The sequence below is a fragment of the Henckelia pumila genome, chromosome 3 (genome assembly GCF_033568475.1).
Source record: "Henckelia pumila isolate YLH828 chromosome 3, ASM3356847v2, whole genome shotgun sequence".
In the NCBI taxonomy this organism is placed as follows: Eukaryota; Viridiplantae; Streptophyta; class Magnoliopsida; order Lamiales; family Gesneriaceae; genus Henckelia; species Henckelia pumila.
This window is the reverse complement of record NC_133122.1, coordinates 51895922-51916716: the sequence shown is the minus strand read 5'-3', so window position 1 is coordinate 51916716 and position 20795 is coordinate 51895922. Positions and strand designations below refer to the sequence as shown.

General features: G+C 34.4%; 1 protein-coding gene and 1 pseudogene across 1 annotated transcript; both read left to right on the top strand.

The window, feature by feature from the left end:
* The window catches only part of LOC140888714 (uncharacterized), a 5364-nt pseudogene extending 1978 nt beyond the window's left edge, over positions 1-3386 (top strand).
* A 10011-nt stretch (positions 3387-13397) lies between these two features.
* On the top strand, positions 13398-14768 carry LOC140891052 (LOB domain-containing protein 41-like). The gene is made up of 2 exons (XM_073299295.1): positions 13398-13799; positions 13896-14768. The coding sequence occupies exons 1-2, from the start codon at positions 13610-13612 to the stop codon at positions 14528-14530; spliced, it is 825 nt and encodes a 274-aa protein (XP_073155396.1). The 5' UTR covers positions 13398-13609; the 3' UTR covers positions 14531-14768.
* Positions 14769-20795: the final 6027 nt, after the last annotated feature.

Genomic DNA, 20795 nt, shown 5'->3' with positions numbered 1-20795 from the left:
AAATGCTAAAACATATCAACAACCACAAAAAAGATTAAATTCACACATGAAATAAGTTGTTAAAAATGAAGTTTTAAAACTATTAGATGCCGGAATTATTTATCCAATCTCGGATAGTAAATGGGTAAGTCCAACACAAGTAGTACCAAAAAAATCAGGCATCACTGTTATAAAAAATGAAAAGGGAGAATTATTACAAGCTAGGATTCCATCTAGTTGGCGTATGTGCATTGATTATAGAAAATTAAATGATGCAACTAGAAAAGATCACTTTTCGTTACCATTTTTAGATCAAATTTTAGAGAAAGTGGCAGGTAATCCTTATTATTGTTTTCTTGATGGGTATTCGGGGTATTATCAAATACCAATATCATTAGAAGATCAAGAAAAAACTACTTTCACTTGTCCGTTCGGAACTTTTGCTTTTAAAAGAATGTTATTTGGTTTATGTAATGCCCCGGCTACTTTTCAAAGATGCATGCTAAGTATTTTTAGTGACATGATTGAAGAATTTGTGGAAGTTTTTATGGATGATATAACTGTTTTTGGAAACTCATTTGAAAACTGTCTTAAAAATTTGGAAGAATTTTTAAAAAGATGTGAAGAAAAAAATCTTGTTTTAAATTGGGAAAAATGTCACTACATGGTTAAATCCGGAATTGTGTTAGGGCATGTCATATCTGAAAAGGAATTAAAGTTGATAAAGCTAAGGTTGATGTTATTGCTAATTTACCATCACCAAACACGATCAAAGAAATTCGATCATTTTTGGGTCATGCAGGATTTTATAGAAGATTTATAAAAAAATTTAGCATAATATCGAAACCAATTTCAAATCTTTTAACAAAAGATGCACAATTTGAATGGACTCAAGAATGTGAAACTGCTTTTAAAAAGATAATTAATCTTTTAACTACATCACCTATTTTACAACCTCCTGATTGGTCTTTACCATTTGAATTAATGTGTGATGCAAGTGATTATGCTGTAGGAGCCTTGTTAGGACAAAGAAAAGAAGGTAAACCTTATGTGATCTATTATGCAATTAGAACCTTAAATAGTGCTCAAATTAATTATTCAACAAATGAAAAAGAATTACTTTCAGTAGTGTTTGCATTAGATAAATTTCGATCCTATTTAATTGGTTCTACTACTATTGTTTACACTGATCATTCTGCCATAAAATATTTATCAAATAAACAAGATGCTAAGCCGAGATTAATAAGATGGATTTTGTTGTTACAAGAATTTGATCTTGTAATAAAAGATAAAAAAGAAAAAGAAAATGTAGTAGCCGATCATTTATCAAGAATAATTTCTGAATCATCTCAAAATGAAATACCAATAAATGAAAATTTTTCAGATGATCAACTATTTTATGCTACTACTATGCCTTGGTTTGCTAATATTGTAAATTTTCTTGTGACAAATAAAATGCCTTCTCATTGGAGTTCACAAGATAAAAATAAATTCTTGAAAGAGGTCAAAAAATTTTATTGGGATGATCCTTATTTGTTTAAGTATTGTCCTGATCAAATTTTTCGACGATGCATACCCGACAATGAGGTAAGTAGTGTCATTAAATTTTGTCATTCTGAGGCATGTGGAGGTCATTTTTCGTCAAAGAAAACAGCTGCAAAAATCTTTCAATGTGGATTTTATTGGCCTTCTTTATTCAAAGATACACATTCATTTTGCAAATCTTGTGAAAATTGTCAGAAAATGGGTTCAATTTCAAAACGAAACATGATGCCTTTAAATCCAATCATGATTATTGAAATATTTGACAGTTGGAGAATAGATTTTATGGGTCCATTTCCATTATCTTTTGGATTCACTTATATTTTAGTGGCTGTCGATTATGTTTTAAAATGGATTGAAGCAATTGCATGTAGAACTAATGATCATAAAGTTGTGATAAAATTTTTGAAAGAAAATATTTTTAGTCGATTTGGAATACCTAGAGCTGTAATAAGTGATGGGGAAAGTCATTTTATAAATAAATCATTTTCTTCGTTGTTAAGAAAATATGGTATTACACATAAAGTTTCTACTCCATATCACCCTCAAACCAATGGTCAGGTTGAACTTGCAAATAAAGAAATAAAACAAATTTTGGAAAAAACAGTCAATCCAAATCGAAAAGATTGGTCTTTAAGATTAAGTGATGCATTATGGGCATATAGAACTGCATTTAAAACATCATTGGGGATGTCACCATATAGATTAGTTTTTGGAAAGCATTGTCATCTACCTGTTGAAATTGAACATAAAGCTTATTGGGCAATTAAAGCGTTTAATACTAATTTAGATGATGCATATAAATTAAGAAAATTGCAATTAAATGAACTAGAAGAATTAAGAAATGATGCATACGAAAATGCAAAGATTTATAAAGATAAAACAAAAGCATTTCATGATAAAAATATTATGAGAAAATCTTTTGAAATCGGACAAAAAGTTTTACTTTATAATTTTCGCTTGCATTTGTTTCCAGGAAAACTTAGATCGCGATGGTCTGGACCATTTATTGTTAAATTTGTCTATCCTCATGGTGCTGTTGATGTTGAAAATCCTAAAAATAATAATTTATTTAAAGTTAATGGGCAAAGACTTAAACAGTTTATAGAAAATGAAGTTCTTAATGAAGAGTTTATGTCTTTATATGATCCAACTTAATTGTTACTTATATTTTTATTTTATTTTTGCAGAATTGAGTTCACTTCCCGGTTAAGTGGCGGATAACGGTACTCCGTGACTACTTTCAGTCGGTTTTATTTCAATTTCCCAAAATAATTGAATATATATATATATATATATATATATAAATATATATAATGGATGAAGCTATCAAAAAACTTGGTAAATATTTTCCTGTTTCTAAAAAAGTTCTGAGAATGATTTATGAAGGCAGATGTGAAAGATTGAGAATGCTTATGCAAAAAGGAATCCCGGAGGATATTCGTCTTATAATTGAAGCCAAGGTTCGATTAGGTGGTAAAGTTCCAAAATTCTTACTTGTTCGAAATATGTCTGGACTAGGTAAAAGTACCTATGCGAAGAAAATAAGGGCTAAAAGGTTAGATGTTTGCCATAATTGTGCCAGATGGACTTGCAATAGACAATGCAGATCTTTGGGATATGTTTCCACAAATAGAGAAGATAAAATTGATTTCATTAAGAATGGGCTGAGTAAAGAGTCATTAGATGATATCTCATTGACTCTTGAGACGCATTCTAGTGAAGATGTTCAAGGTCAACTTCTTCGTTTATGGAAACTATTTCAAGCGCAGCGTCATGGTAATGGTCTTGGGAATCTGACTAAAAAAGATCCTATTTGCCAATTTATAAGAAAATTAGATGGTAAGCCAACCCTCGACTCATAAATATTGAAGGAACACTGTGAGCCACAATCACATCACTGTTTATACGCATGCATGTTATTATTATATATTATTGTTTTTTACTATTTTCATCATTTTGTTCACATCTGTATTCCTATTTCTGTCTTATTCCTTGTTTTTCTTATAAAATCACTCAACTCTCTCTATATTTTTGAAAAGAAAAAAAAAACATGACAGGATCTTCTTCACAAAAATTGAAAAATATTTGTGTCTTTTGTGGTTCTAATACTGGAAAGAATGAAATATTTGTTGATGCAGCAATTAATCTTGGAAAAACGTTAGCAGAGAGAAAAATTCACTTGGTTTACGGAGGAGGCAATATTGGGTTAATGAGATCTATTTCAACAGCAGCTCATCTTGGAGGTAGTCAGGTTTTGGGTATTATTCCTACAGCTTTAGCTGAAGGAAATATTACAGGTGTTACGGTTGAGGAAGAGTTGAAAGTTTCATCAATGTACGAGAGAATAACTAAAATGATAGAAAATTCTGATGCTTTTATTGCCTTACCTGGTGGTTTTGGTACTTTAGAAGAAATTTTTCATGTTGTTTCTTGGTCACAACTTAATATCCATAATAAACCTGTTGGCTTGTTGAATATCAATAACTATTATGGTTTGTTGACTTTTCTTGATGTAGCCATGGAACAAAATTTTATTTCAGAAAATTCACGAAGGATGCTCATCTCTGCTTCGAATGAAGACCAATTAATTGATGATCTCCAAGATTTTGTTCATCAACCTGATTCGGCTATAACAAAGATCAATTGGTCTCAACCAACCAGTAAGAAAAGAAAACTGGATCATTGATTCAACATGTCACGAAATGGTTTGTGTTTGTTCCTCATCTTCAATAAATTCCAGGTGATATCTCTTTCATCATGTACTCTTTATTTTTCTTTAAAAAAAATTTCATATTCAGGTTTGGGGGAGGGTTTATTTAAAAAAAAAAAATTAAAATTTTAAAAAAATATATTTCTATAATAATATTTATTTTTCTTTTTCAATGGCAGAGTAAGGAGTCAAAAACTCCTGACACGCATTAGTTTTTATTTATCATCTTATCACAATAGATTAGATTTTAATATTCCGTATATATTTAAATTGCAAACTACTAAGAAAATGAAGTCTTTTTATATAGATATTTATTTATTCTTCTTTTTATCAATTTAATAGAAAATATATAATTGATGGGATATAAGTTATAAATAATATATAATTGTGTGTTTTCAAATATCATATTTTCTAAAACTTTTATGAGTATATAATTAAATTGATATTGATTGAATGAATAATAACATGTATAATTGAGGGAATTAATTTGTAAAAGTGCAATATTTACTCACATAAATTTTGTGAGTGAGGGGTGAGAATTGAGAAAACAACTTATAAGCTTTTATTGATTATTAAGAAATGGTTGATTAATAGATTAAACCCATTTTGAAAAAAAAAAAAAAGAAAAATGAAAATTGGCTGCAAAGTTGTTTGAAGTTTGATTGTAAAGATGTAGAGTATTAATATCTCTACTATAATTATTAATGCAATAGATTTACCTCATAAAAAATAAAAATAAATAAATAAACTTTAAAAAAAAATGTTACATTTTAAAAGTTTATTGGAGGTATTTGATTATGTAAAAACAATTTTGCAGCCAAGCAAAAAAAAAAAACAAAAAAACAAAAAAAAACAAAAAAAAATGGGTTTATTCTTTGTAAATCATCCTATCTTATTTTCAATATTAGGTTATTTGATTGTCTGCTTTACTAGCCATTTTCAAAGAGTGTATAATTTTCTTCCAACTCCATGAGTGAAAAACAGCTATATATGAAATACTTTAACCCGAGAGAATATGGAGTTGAGACTTTTACATTAATATTCCTGATGATATACATGTTATGAAAATGATTTCTATTATCCTTTTAATTATATTATTCTCAAAGTTTTTAGAAAATATTTATGTAAAAAAAAATATATATATTTAATATTTTGATATTGTGTGAACTATATATGTATAGCCCATCCAATTACATATTAATATATTGGTTGATGATGAGATTTATAAATAAACATATGATCTCCTCACAAGTGTGTTTTTAAAATTTCAAAGTTTGAGTATTTGAATATATATATTAAGGAATAAAAATCTAACTTGTGATTTTATGATATTTTATTACTAAGGGACTAGTAATTAGCCGGTTTGGGGGTGTGATTAAACTTAAAATTTGTAATTATTTATATGTTAAAAAGTGTGTTTTAAAATTTAAGTTTAATTAAAATTATGAAGTTGTATTATTTTAGTGTTATGTGTTTATATTTAAATGTTTTACTAAAATGTTGTATTTTATGGTTTGCGCAGGTTTGGTAAAAATAAAATTACTCAAGCTACAGAGGTCATAATGGAGTAATCTAAAAACCTGTAGAATCACAAAAGAGGCATCTTCAACTTTGTAGAAGACAAAAAATTCCAAAAACTTCATTAAGATGATCAAAATAATCAAACATCAAAATGGAGACAGATTTACTTTTACTATGACCAGCTTGGAGTAAAAATATCATAAGTATTTCATATTTTATCCAAAAGGGGTGAATGAGTTGTTGAAACACATCTACAGACAAAGGGCTACGTGTTATATGTTTTGTGCAGAAGCAAAATCGGAAGTCTAAGGCATCAAACATGCCAATTAAAGTTGGGTCAATGTATTGACATTCAAGGAGACAAGCACCCACCAACTTTACTATTTCATATTTAATGAGTCTTGGACCCTTGCTCTCATTTGGCCTATAAATAGATGTGTTGTAGAAGCTTTGTAGTGTGCAAGAGTGTAGAGAATTCTTCATTTGTAAAATAAATATTGTGTGTGTGAGAATAAAAGTTTGAGTGTGCAAGTTTCTCAAGTTCAAGTATGAAATTTCTTTTATCTTTATTCTTGAGTTTCATGTTCATGGAAAGCTAAATCTTTTTATGTCAAGGTGAAAAGGTTTCATTGTTGGTCAAGTAAGATTGTTTATATTTTGTATATTCTTTCCTTTTCTATTTTTATTTTTACTAATTGATCTTTATTTGTAGGTATAATTTTGGATGATTTGTTGTTATCTATTTACATCAAATGCTTGGTACCTTGAATGTGGTTACCTTGATTTGTTGTCAAATATGATACAATAAATACTACAATAATTATATACTATAAATATATGTATCTATTTATAATAAAGTCATATATATTATTTAGACGATAGCATGACTCTGTCGGTTGTTCTAAATAATATATTGTGATTTGAACTAACTTTTACTTTCCGCAACTAACTTTTACTTTTCGCAACTAACTTTTACTTTTCGCAACTAACATTTACCTTTTCGCAACTAACATTTACTTTCTCGCATCTAACATTTACTTTTCCGCATCTAACATAAAAAAGGTCATATATTTTATTTAGACAATAGCGTGGCTCTGCCGGTTGTTCTAAATGAAATATTGTGATTTGATCTAACATTTAATTTTATGTCAATTTATATTTATGAATTTATATATATATTATGGGTATCATGTATTAAATATCGGTTAATCTGATATTAATATAGTGGGAACTATATTATATGATATATTTGTATAAATATTTAATTATTCTCTTATGTTTATTTTTATTTTAGTTTTTTTATTTATTTTTGTTAAGCAATCTTAAATAAAACAACAATAAACCTTTGAAGCCTTGACAATTTTATAATTTATGTATTTGAAGTTTTATAATAATATTTTCATCTATAATATATCATTGCTAAAATTAAACTTACAACATCCTCTCCGTGGATCGATCTCGTACTCACGAGTATATTACTTGCAGACAACCTACACTTGGGTGAATTACAATTTAAGTTGTAGCGCAGACCCCGAGCCATCCGAGCAATCCTTCCTGGCTGTCCAGGCATTACCTCCACCTCCTCATATTCCTCCATTGCGCATACCTCCTCCTGTTGCGGATCATCCCTTCTCTCCTTTCCCCGGGCCCTCTTATTGTCCACTCGGATGGTGTCCGCATAGCATCGCCGAGAGGAATGCTGATCTCCCTTTACCTCGCCCACTTGATTTCCCACTGGGAATTTGATCTTCTGGTGGTATGCAGAGGCGACAGCCATAAAAGCATTCAGGGCCGGTCTTCCTAGGATGATATTGTAGGAAGACGGGGCTTCCACCACGGTAAAGAGGGCCATGAAAGTCTTCTTTATATCGCCCGATCCCAGGGTGATTGGTAGCCACACTTCTCCTCTGGGCCGAACGGTATGTCCTGCGAACCCATATAGAGATGTTTTCACGGGATGGATCTCACACCCCTGTAAGTCCATTTGCTCGAATGCTTCTTGGAAGATGATATTTACAGAACTCCTCGAATCCACAAACACCCTTCTCACGTCATAGTTAGCAACTCGATCACGGATAAGTAAAGCGTCGTTGTGAGGCAGACACACCCCTTCCAAATCCCCCGGCCCAAATGTAATGATTGGGCTGGGGTCTAGTCTCCGGGCCTTGATTCCCAGGCTTTCTCTTTTACTCCAAGATTTTCGAGCCCTATTAGAGTCCCCATCAGTGGACCCTCCCAAAATCATGTTGATCACTCCTTTAGAAGATCCCTCTCGTGGTTCTTTTTCTGTCCTTTGAGGCGTCATCTCCCGAGCTCTTGGAGGGTCGGGCTTATTGGCCCGTGTGATGTCGAGCCGTGGCACCCAGGGACGTCCCCGCTGCTTCTTCTCCACGTGCCTTGCTTCCTCTGGTACAGACTGTCCTGGCTCTGATATGAGCCTCCGGCACTCACTGGTGTCATGGGTGTTTACCCGATGTATCGAGCAATATTTTCCCGGCCTCTTTGGAGGCAACGGTTGGGCATTCTCCTCACATAGATGAATCTCTCGGTCCCGAGCTATCCTGTGGGGAGCATAGATGGCAAGCCTCCCTGGTTGATCCGGCCTTCTTCTCCCCGGATTACTCTGGTTTCCTTTCTCCCTGTGTGCTTCCTTCTTGTCTTTTTCCCTCTTCTGCCGCTGGGCTTCTTCCATGTTGATATATTTTTCAGCTCGAGCCAAGAGGTCCTCAAAGTACCGGGGAGCCCTCTTGACTAAAGACCGAAAACATTCTCCTTCTTTAAGTCCCTGTGAAAGTGGTGATTTTGGTTTCCGGCGCACATGCAGGTATTTCCAGGGCCACTCTATTGAACTTTTTAATATAAGCCCTCAGAGACTCCTCGTTCGACTGCTTTATTTCAAAAAGGCTGAGAGTGGTCTTTTTATATCGCTTGCTACTGCTGAAGTATTGTAAAAAGACTTCCCTGAATTCTTTGAAAGTCTTAATACTACCTTCTTCCAAGTTTTCGAACCACCTTTGAGCAGAATCCACCAAGGTAGTCAGGAATACCTTGCACTTAATTTGATCACCATAGCAATGTAACATTTCCACGTTCTCAAATCGGGTCACATGCTCCTCTGGATCAGTGCTACCATCATACTCCTTGATTTTGGCAGATTTGAAATGGATCGGCAATGGCTCCCTAATGATTTCCGAGGAGAAAGGACAACCCAGACTTTTGACCCGCGAAGATTCCCGCGGGTCCGTGTTCTCTAGTTTTTGTATTTTTTGTTTCAGCATCTCCAGCTCCCCCGCCATGGTGATATTGGCGGACCCGACATGTGAGTTTTCCTCCTTTTCCAAGTGTATACCTCTACTCTTCTCTTTTTCGGGCCTCGGCTCCTGTTCTTCTTCTCCCTCTAATCCTTTTTCATCCTCCTTTCCTTGGCCATCCTTTCCTCCTTCTTGCTGCATTGCCATTACTCTTTGTACCGTGGCGTCTACCATAGCATTCATTTGTTCTTGAATTACGGCCACTGCTCGACGAGAGCTTTCTGGATCATCAATGATGGTCATATCTACGCCTTGAACTCACTTTTTCACAGACGGCGCCAATGATGCGATTATCATAAAATGACTACCCGGGGGCGAGTAAACTCCAGGGCGAAAAAGATAGGTGAATATATTTGAGAGAGTGAGTCCTTGCCCAATTATCCAACCCTCCCTTAGCTTTTATAATGGCCCGCTTGGGCCTTCAATGATTACTGGTTATGGGCTAACTGACGACTTTTAGGGTGATGGGATGACCATCACGTGTGATTTAGACATCCCGTAGTTTAAGGAAAGAGCCCACTCCGTTGGAGCGTGGTCCATAATGATTTGGTTGGGGATTTGATCCTGACACACTCTAAGCAGACGTGGCTATTTCCTGGCCTTGAGAATAAAGAAAACTTGGGCCCCCCAACTTTGCTTTCTTTTGCTCTAACCCGGGTTCTCCCCAGACCTCCCGGGGTCTCCTGAGTGCTTAGACTCCCTGGGACGTTATATCATCATCCGAGATACTCCTGGCACTCGGAGGTATAGCCACCCGGGGTATCCTACTAGGATATCACCACACTCCCTAAAGATAGTCGGGCTAGGACCTGCTCCGCTGTCCCGACCACCCGGGTTGTAGGGTATCACCCGGGGGATAGCCACCCGGGATGTCCTACTAGGATATCACCACACTCCCTAAAGATAGTCGGGCTAGGACCTGCTCCGCTGTCCCGACCACCCGGGTTGTAGGGTATTACCCGGGGGTATAGCCACCCGGGATATCTACTAGGATATCAATTACTATAATTTTCCCACATGCAAAATGTGAATTTTAATTTTTAATTTGTTATTAAAAAAATTGTATCGTAAATTTACGCATGACTGTATCACATTGAACCTTTATCATATAATTATAATTTTTTTCCAAAATCCGAGTGGCAGCCCACGAGTTTGGTGGGTCGGATTATTTTTATCTTATTGTTATTATTATTTTTTTTGGTTTGATCAACTTTTTTGACTTGCCTATCAATTTTAAAAAATAATGACTACCATTTTTGAAAGTATGGGACTATCACTAATTTACAATTATTTTTTTCAATTTATTACCATGTATGATGTATATTTTTTTATTGTCAACTCATTCTATTTATTTTATGTGATAGACCGGCTCAGTTTGTATAGTTAATTTTGTGTTAAGTTAGATGGAGGGTGACTTTTTATTTTTGGAGGATCGAAATATTGACAATCCAACTCACATATTTTATATGATAAAACCGTCCAATCTCTAACAAGATTAGCTCGTTTTTAGACAATTGTATTTGGAGTTCTATTTTTACTGGATTGATTACAAAAATTCATAGAGCTAAAAGCTTAAAATATATACAAATTTTTAGTCAAGATCCGACTCCTCTAACCGAAACAAATATATATATATATATATATATATATATATATATATATATATATATATGAAATAAAACTAATTGATTTTGTCAATGAAAATACTATAAAAAGGATTTTTTTTTTGAAAATAAAATACTCTAAAATTTGTGATACAGATTCATGGAATGATATATAACATAGTACACAGATCCAAGTGATAACATCAAATTAAAATTTTCGAAGGAAATAAAATTTAAAATTGTAAATATATAAATTTATTTTCCGCAATTCTTGTCGATTGAGGTCAATTACTGTTACTTGGTCGGATAGATCATTAACCCTCTGAAATAGCTCATTTTATTGCTCCTGGTTTTTAAGTTAAAATATACATCTTTGTTTGAAAATTATAGTTACTGCAGTTATATATAATTAGTGAGATAAAATGGAGGCTATAATAGTTGCGTAGTTAAAAATGTTATCAGTACAAATTATATATTCGTCTTCTTGAGGTTGAAAAAATAGAAATTTTAATCTTCTCCATTTTCCAAAATGCTATCCGTTAGTAACACTGGTCATTGAAAAAATAATTTCAAGTTTTGAAAACAAAAATTAAAATATACCTACTTGGAAGTTAAATATAATATAAACGAATGAAATTATTCACGATACATTGAATAAGCAACGTAATGTTAACCTTCAATGCATAAAATATCATCAAATGAAAACAATAACAAATGTTAAAAATGTGAGCAATCAACAAATAGTATCGTGTAGGTTATACGAAAGCAATCAAGAAATTAGAAATTATATATGCATGTTGTAATAAACAAACAAGAAATTGAAGCATGTTGTTATAAACTTTATAACAAATTGAAGATATAAAATGGAGTCCAATGTTATGGGATAAGGGCGGGTGACGTGAGAAGCGGGTTTGTTGGGCCCATATTCGCTCGCCCACAGACCAAAAAACCGGAAACCAATAGCCTGTTTTGCTAAAAAGCGGTGTTAGGTTTTTGATAAAACACGCGACTTCCAGAAAACCAGGAGAAATTTTGCACGCGGGCCCCACTTTCCACGATATGTGGCGATTCGACCGCAGCCCTGACATCTCCACGTGATCTTCACGCGCCGCCCACGTCGCCTCCCCATACCCTCTCACGTGCCAACGGCGCCCCCTCTTCTTGACACATCGTGGCCATGCACCTCCTTTTCTTTGTAGCTCACATTTTGCAACGTATGAGCGACGTATGTCACGTATCGCATGTTCACCTGTTTTAATTCCATGTATAGTAACGGGGTCGGGTTATGTACAATGCACTTGGTGTTATTTTAAATCAAAATTTATGGATTTTTTAATACGAAAAGTCGAAAATAATAGGAAAGAAGGTAGACATGTCAAGAGATTTAAGTTTTAATTAAAATTATTGGTGTGGATATGATTAATATTGGAGGGAAATTGTAAAATTCGATCAAAGACAGATCACAGCTATCTTATTCCGTCGTAATTGTGTTGTTGTAATTTGTAAACGATAAATCCTTTATCTTTTCTGTGGATGAGATGAGTCTTGGGAAAAATAAATGTATATTATTATCATAAAACAACCAATTACATTGTTTGAAAAGTATACAACGAGGAAATTAAAGTGGCCTGATTCTAGACCCAATCTTGTTGATAAGAATAAAACTTTGAAGTGGGAAAAGCATCATTTTATTATTTATACAAAGGACAATCTATTAAACAACTCCACGCTTTATCTTTAATCCGTTCAACCAATATATGAGCCCCATTTCTTATGAAAAAAATATATATATGAGCCCCATTTTATATTTTTCTTAAAAAAAATTCGGTCAAATTTGTGTTTCTTATGGTATTCGAGTTATGAAATAAATGAACGTTTGATAAATTATTACAAGTTCAATTTTCCTATCAACATCTTTTGGTATATATGCGACTTGTTCAATTTAGTTTATTTGACTAAAATGGTTTATAAACTATTCCTCCGTTTCAATTATATAATTCACGTTTCTTTTTTTGTTTTCCTAAATATATAATCATATATCATCTTTAGTAATATTTTATTACACTCATTTACTAATATACTCATATTAACTACACTTTAAAAATTGTGCAATCATTTTTTAATACATTAAATAGGGATAAAATAAAAAGTTGTATAAAATTATTTTCTCAATAATTTTTTCTTGATATATGTGAAAAAAAAAAAGTAAAATCATGTTTTTGAAACGGACGGGTAGTGCATTAATTCTAAGCTTCATCTAGTACATTGGAATGAAGTGTTTGGGAAAGCGTAGCTATAATTTACGTATGATCTTTAAAATGACTGAGAAATTATGATTATCGTGATATAATTGGTCCTAATTAAATGTAGTGCATTAATTCTAAGCTTCATCTAGTACATTGGAATGAAGTGTTTGGGAAAGCGTAGCTATAATTTACGTATGATCTTTAAAATGACTGAGAAATTATGATTATCGTGATATAATTGGTCCTAATTAAATGATCTCATAGTCCATGTGGAGGCGGAGAAAATCAATCGATCTTATCACAAGAAGATGTCTTTGGAAGAAGGAAAAGAGAAGCTAATTTACATTGGGTGCAGTAGTTCACGCGTCAGTGGTGAGAGTGGGCTCCATAATTGACATTTTATTAATCAAAAAATAAAGATAAAGGGGGAAATGCAGCCCCCAATTCCACGAATGTGGAAACCCGGCTGTTTATATTTTAAACACCACTAAACCATTCCAAACAACTGCAATGCCACCCCTTGTTTCCAACTTCTTCCCCTTAATTATTTATAATTTTGCATTCAAATTTGTATTTCTATGACCAGCTTACATTGTATATATATATATATATATATAAACCTCTTCCATTTTCGACAAATATCCCATCTTTACCCGTTTTCTAATCTATCACAGCAAGTGCAACCACTTAACAATGCGGCTGAGTTGTAATGGATGTCGAGTACTGCGCAAAGGCTGCACCGATAACTGCAGCATAAGGCCTTGCCTCGAGTGGATCAAGACTTCAGACTCACAAGCACACGCCACCGTCTTCCTCGCCAAGTTTTACGGCCGCGCCGGCCTCATGAACCTCATCAATGCTGGCCCCCAACACCTCCGCCCAGGTATCTGTTTTTCCGAATTACTTTTGAGTTTGCAAAGAATATGGAAATCATGTTGATGGGTTTTTTTTTTTGTGTGTGTATATATCTGTTGTGCAGCTATATTCAAGTCCTTGCTTTACGAAGCATGTGGGAGGATTGTGAACCCGATTTACGGGTCGGTTGGGTTGCTCTGGTCCGGGAGCTGGCAGCTGTGTGAGAACGCCGTTGCGGCGGTTCTGGACGGAGCTCCGATTACCCGAATGGCTACGGACGCTGCTGAAACGAAAAGCGGGCCGCCTCTCAAGGTGTTCGACATCAGGCATGTGAACAAGGAAGATAGCAGCATCGGTGAGCTGCACCGGGTCCGGACCCGGTGCAGGTTCAAGAGACCTGGGAAGGCGAAGAAGAGTCGTGTCCCGGATGTGTCGGTAGACGAGTCGGTGAACAGGTCTCCGAGCCACGAGTCGTCTCTCAGCCACCAGTCTGAGGCGGCGGAGGCGAATGTGGAGAGGGAGAGCTTGGCTTCGGCTGAGACCACGGAGGCTGACCGTATGACCGGAGCGGAGACGACGATGGATTCCGGTGAAGGTGGTGGCGTGAGAGCTTCTGACGGTGAAATAGAGCTGGATCTGACTCTGGGTTTGGAGCCGTTTAAGCTATGTGAGAAGCCGGCGGAGTTGAAGCGACGGCTTTCGATTGGCTCGGCTGAGGATGCAAGTGGGGTTTGTAAAATGGAGCTGGGTCTTGTTTGAAGATCGAGTCAATTTTGACGGCTGAGATCAACTCTTTCATTTGTTTGTTTGTTTTTTTTACCGTCTTTTTTTTTACTTTTGTGATTTGACCTTAATGCCCTTGAGAGTGAGATGTAGAAAGTGTAGTGTACATGAGTAGGAGGGGACGGGAGCGGACATTTTAATCAAACGACTTTTGGTTAAATTTTTAAGATATATATTGCCTTGTTCTACACATTATTCTTTTAAGGCCAAAATAAGTATTTATTATGTTGTTGATTGAATATTGATATTTTTCATAGCCCCATTTGGGATACTATTTTAACATCTATGGACAGGATGGGCTCGCTGAAAAATCAATAAAGCTCATATTTATTGATAAAATTCATCTGACGTCAAACTTCACTTTAACATTAAAGTTCTAGTTGGAGTTGGACGAAGTTTGAGCAAAGGCAAATCCTCCCAAAATCTTTTTGAAAAAAATGAAAATTTGTATAGAATGAAAATGTCCTTTACCCAGGCCCAACCTTTTGATAGAGTAGGCTGGACCAACTTTGCTGGACTTGGATCCATCTTAATAATGGAACTATGGACTCCTCTGGGCTGGCTCAGAATACCACAGTTTAAGTCCAATTGAATGTTTAAGTTCATACGGTCCAAATTGAGAATGTGCCGACAGCAATTATCCTAATTTATATTTAATTTGATACAATTGATCATACAATTAAATCAGAATATAATTCAGTGAAGAAGCCAAAATCTATATTGCAAGTAAAATCCTTTGTATTTGAACGGAAAACATCTAAATTGTAACTTCCAATGTCCCCACCAACTTTGGTCTGTATTTGCCTCTGGGGTGTGGGGTCCAAGATGCAAGTTGGATGATCAGTAAGTAAATACTTGGTCACTGATGTGTTCGACTCTTCTGCTAAGAGTACTTTTTTGGAATAGCCTATTATTTGTTCATATTAGTACGAGGTTTATTCAGTGTGTATCAAAAAATAACGACCGCGGATTCGGATTCTCACGTAATAAAAAATAACTTTGGCCTATATCTGTGGCAAACATGCAAATTAAATTATATAAATAAAATAATATTATCGGTCTCTATTAGAAAAAATAAATGAGTGAAACCTTTTGTGAAAATAAAGTTGTCTGCCCAGTGATACATACATTATTGGTAATTAATTTGGCCAAATTTTGGTCCTTTCGAAAAACACAGTCCCGGCCCCCGGGCACATGGACCAACCATGCATGATATTCACTTCACAATCTCCACAAAATTCACCTACGATGTCCATAGACTCCTTATTCCTTCCAATCTCGAAAAAAAGTTTTTTTTTTTTGTTTTTCGAAAAAAGATATTTGGTTATAAAACTAATTGTAAATGTTTTAGTATAGAACACTATAAAAATTAACTCGTTTTTAAGAATATTCAAGCTAGACATCTTTTTAAGTGATTCTTTAGATGCTATTTAATATTTTTCGTCCATGCGTAGTCAAATGTCTAATAGGAATAAATTTTTGGATGAACTTAATTCGTAAACAAAATTTTATGGATAAATAAATCTAGGTTAATTACATGGGTTAATTAAATTGCATTTCATGTTACGTACTATATATGATCGATATGTTGCCACACACTAATTCCTTCTTTTGCATTCATAGCTAACTAATAACTTGTAAATGCCACCAACTCTACACCTGTAAATAGAACTATATAATTATATATATATATATATATATTATACACCGTCTGTGCGTGTGTATATATAAGTATCATGTGTTCTGTATATAGCCACATGAAATATTTATACAATATATATTCATGATGCAAATGAGAATATTTATCAATGGGTTGGGTGTGATAGTATATATTAATATATAGTAAGATAGTATATATTAATATATAGTAAGAAGTGTCACTGCAATTAAAACCCTACTTTTCCATGAAATGCGAAAGCCACACAATTCATAAAAAAATCACGCGGCCGTTGAAAAGTTTTGCTGAAAATGTCTCCATCTCCTAAACCTACTTGTTCCATTTTTTTGTGGGTACGAACCAAAGTTCATGGTCCAATTGCACCATCTCTTAAATTCTCCAATCTACTTCCAGCTATATACTCAGATAAATATACAATATAATAAGTTTTTGACAGGAGAAACTTGTAATTTATTCAATCAATGAATTGTTTTTAGTTACAAGATCAACCAACCAAAAAGGAAAATTTTCATATTCCCAAACAAAGAAGCATTTGGAGGGAAAAACAAAATGAGCTAAAACATGTGCAACCATATTAGCCGATCGACGCACATGAAATAAATTCGCATTATCAATACGACTCAAAAGACATCTAATATCATTTGCAATTGCACCATTGACGCTTCGGTTTTTTTCCTGACAAGTGATTGCTTGCACCACCAAGAGAGAGTCAAAAAATATAAAATTTGTGATTAAACCTCAATCCTGAACCAGCTTAAGACCATCTCCAATCGCCATCAATTCTGCATAAACAACTGAAGGAGGTTTAATAATGGTTTTCCCAAAAGCAATAATAATCTGGCCTCCATGGTCACGAACCACCCCACCAATTGCAAACTGATTTTTATCAATGTTGTACGCCGCATCAACATCCAGGCGCAGAGAAGATTGTGAAGGAGCTGCCCAGTGAGTTGGAGCTTCCAGAATTCTCACTTTTGGAGCAGCCACTAATAACTTGCGGGCCCGAATAAATTCTTTAAGCATTTCTTCACTCCAGGCAGTAGAGAAACAGTGGGCTTCACTCTGATTTCACATGCACTGCGTATATTGTAATATATATACATGTACCGACGTGAAAATAATATACATACGTTTTTTTTTTAAAAAAAACAAATTCATGAATTTCCACGTTGTGATTAAATCCATGAATTAATGAATGAATCTCTCTTTGAAATTGATCTCATTTTTCATTAGCACTCTTTATTTTCAGACGAAGGGAAAAAATATAAAATCACTACTAGAAAAAATGGTTATGCTGATACTTTCTTAGTGACATTTATTCAACTGTGTCACTAATATATATTTATCATGACAATGATAAATAATAAAATTTTAATAAAATAAAAATCTAATCTAAGGTATAATATGACGACATTTTTAAAGAATGTCACGAAAAGATTTACTTTTCCCGCATCCGCTCCCAATTTTTTTCCTCTCCCTCCAAGATTTCATTCTTATACCGCCTAACGTCCCATACATCATACATCCCTAAATTTTTCTTTTATCTCTTCAAAAATCTCATTGTTTCTCTGTTTTCCCACGCACGGCCTTGCCTCGCGTCGCCCAGCACCACCTTTTGCACCATTTTCCACCGGCGGCGCAACCATCCTCACCCTCTGCCCTCGGCCGTTATTCTTTCCTCTCTCACTGTCTCGCGATCCAAAACCCTAGGAGGCAAGTTTTTGTGTGTTCTATTTTTTATGGTGATTTACAAACAAATTCTTGTTGATTTCTTTGATTTTAGGTGGTAAAAAGTTTGTGATCGAGATTAGGTAGAATTTTTAACAAGCACAGCTCGTTTCAATCCATGACCCGAGATGTCCGCCATTTGAATTGTTAGTCAGTCCCCTTCATCTATTTTCATTTCTTGTAACTTTTCATTTGTTATCGTCGTTAGTATTTTACTATTGGGTTATAGATTTCTGCTTTCGGTTGGGCTTCACGATGTCGATTCGTTTTATGACCTACAGTGCATCGCCATTTTCAACTCAGAATGGTTCGTGATTTACAATTTCCTCACTTGCAATGTTTTTTTATAGTAATTTTTTTTTTTGTTGGTGTATTTGATATTTGGTAGAATTCAGAGCTAGCTATTGCTCGTTTAAATATCAAGGCACGTAAGGTGTTTGTGTTTTGGTATGAGATTATTTGTGTGTTATATATTTGCTGCCACTATGTAGTTATATGATTTTGAGATAGAACTCACGGATACACGTTTGGGGCGATGGCTAGAACAACAAAGGTTGCCTTTGCTCTGAGCCTGCTTGTAGCGCCTATGTGAGCAAAATGACTGATCATTCAAAAGAGTTATGGATAACCATCTGTAATGAAAGCAAAATGGTAATGCAGGGATATGCATCAACTTTATTCATAATTTTTAACACTATATGGAATGGTCATACTCTCTGTTGAAAATTTACTTTACATTAATTCACATGGTCCAGTACACAATTTATTTAAATTTAATTTCTTCTGAATGATGTGGTGCTTCAAAAGTGTGTTACATTCACGCACTTGATCCTTGAGAGTGGACTGGATGTTCGATTTGTGATTTTACTATCTGAAATTTGGGTTTTGCTTGTTCTCATGCTTGAATGTTAGCTTCCAATTTGATGGATGAACTCGGGATGAGATTGAATTATACTTATCTTTGCAAATTTTATGTTTTTTTTTTCTAATGTGATTAATATTAACTAAAATTTGCAGATAAGTGCGTGATAAACCTAAGATTCTCAAAAGAATTTTGAAGATGCTAGAATTTCTGTTGGTAGACATGTAGTGTTAATAAAAAGGCACCATGAAAATAAATTTGCATTTATTGAGATGGCGAAAGAGTGTCACTGTGGTTGTTTTCAGGCAAGCTTTGAATGTTCTGTTGTTATTTGTTGTTAGGCTGAGCTGAGAGCTAGTGTGTTTGAAGTAATGGAAGAAGAGGATCGAGTGATATAGAAAGAAGGTTGAAAGGAATCTTATTCCTTGAAATTTTGGCCCTTGTATTAATTGGTATTATTAGATTTTGCTTCCTAGACAGGATAATATATTTGGTAAATATTGAGTGTATATTTTCGAATATGTTAAAGATATATTTGCCAAAGTTTAAATCGGATCTTGATAAGGTGATTAATTGATATAATATAATTTGATATTATCAAGATTTGATTTACAAAGATTTGATAGAGTTTATTTCCTACTAAAAAATTCTTGATTATTCTTGTAGGACTTTATATAAGGAAAACTTCAAGATTTGAACCCTTATCTATATAAGGGGTTTTCACGCACAAGTTTTATAAGGACTTCAGACGATAATATACTGCACATACTCTGAAGAATTCTGTTGAAGAATTTGAAGAACTCTGAAGCAAGGTTTGCAACTATCGTTGTTGCATGTTCCCGTATTGCCGTTCGTGTTGAAGACATCAGAGACAACACTGTGGGAACTGTGTTGTTGAAGATCTTTTCTGTCTCTTCAATTTAGGCTACGGGAGTTGCATCTAATTTCTTTTATACTCTGTTGTATTTTAGGATGCAAGTTTGATTTCTCAACTTGTTGAAAAATTTAGGATTTAATGACTTTTCGTAAAATTACTAGGATTTCTTTGTAAGACCGATCTTATGTTTACTAGTAATATTTATCCCTATGGCACACGCACGAGTTTTTATACTCGTGCAAAATTATTTACTTGTGTTTTATTTACGCTTTAAATTTTCGCTGCACTGTGTTGTCTGTGGTGTTACAACACAAAGGATAACACTGCCTATTTTACATAACCAACCACGTACACCGTTTCTTTCACGTGGCATCAGAGCCACCACTTGACTTTACTAAGTGAGTTCTTGGTTTGTGTTACAGGTTAGTTATGGACACTCCGTACACAAGTGCAATTCGTCCACCTATTTTGGATGGAACAAATTACGGCCCTTGAAAATTGAAGATGAGCATGTACATTCAATCCATTGAGTCCAGGGCTTGGAAACGTGTTCTTGACGGTTGGTCACCACCTATGAAAGATGATGATGTACCAGGACCAAAGCCAAGATCACAATGGACAGCCGAGGAGAATACTGCGGCTATTTATAACGCTAAATCTCTTAATGCTATGTTTGTTTCTGTTGATATGAATATGTTTAATCTAATTGGTACTTGAACTTGTGCTAGGGATGCTTGGAAGAAACTGCAAACCCACTGTGAAGGCTCGACAAGTGTTAAGAAAACAAGGATGCATCTCATAACTTCAAAATTTGAGAAAATGAGAATGGAGGAATCAGAGACCATCATGGAATATAATGAAAGATTGAAGAGCCTTGCAAATGAAGCATCTGTTCTTGGTGATCCTATTTCAAACGAGAGACTTGTATCCAAAGTGCTTCGTTCTGTCCCCAAAAAATTTCACACCAAGGTTTGTGCGATATATGAATCCAAAGATACATCTATAATGAGTTTGGATGAGTTAATAAGTTCTCTTCGCACATATGAGATGGAGTTAGAAGCCGAAGATGACTCAAAAGGTAAGTCTATTGCCTTTC

Bases quoted from the DNA above. Each gene is read 5' to 3' on its own strand.
- LOC140891052 (XM_073299295.1), top strand. From the start codon at position 13,610: ATGCGGCTGAGTTGTAATGGATGTCGAGTACTGCGCAAAGGCTGCACC. The intron at 13,800-13,895 runs GTATCTGTTTTT...TCTGTTGTGCAG, and splicing joins CCCCCAACACCTCCGCCCAG to CTATATTCAAGTCCTTGCTT.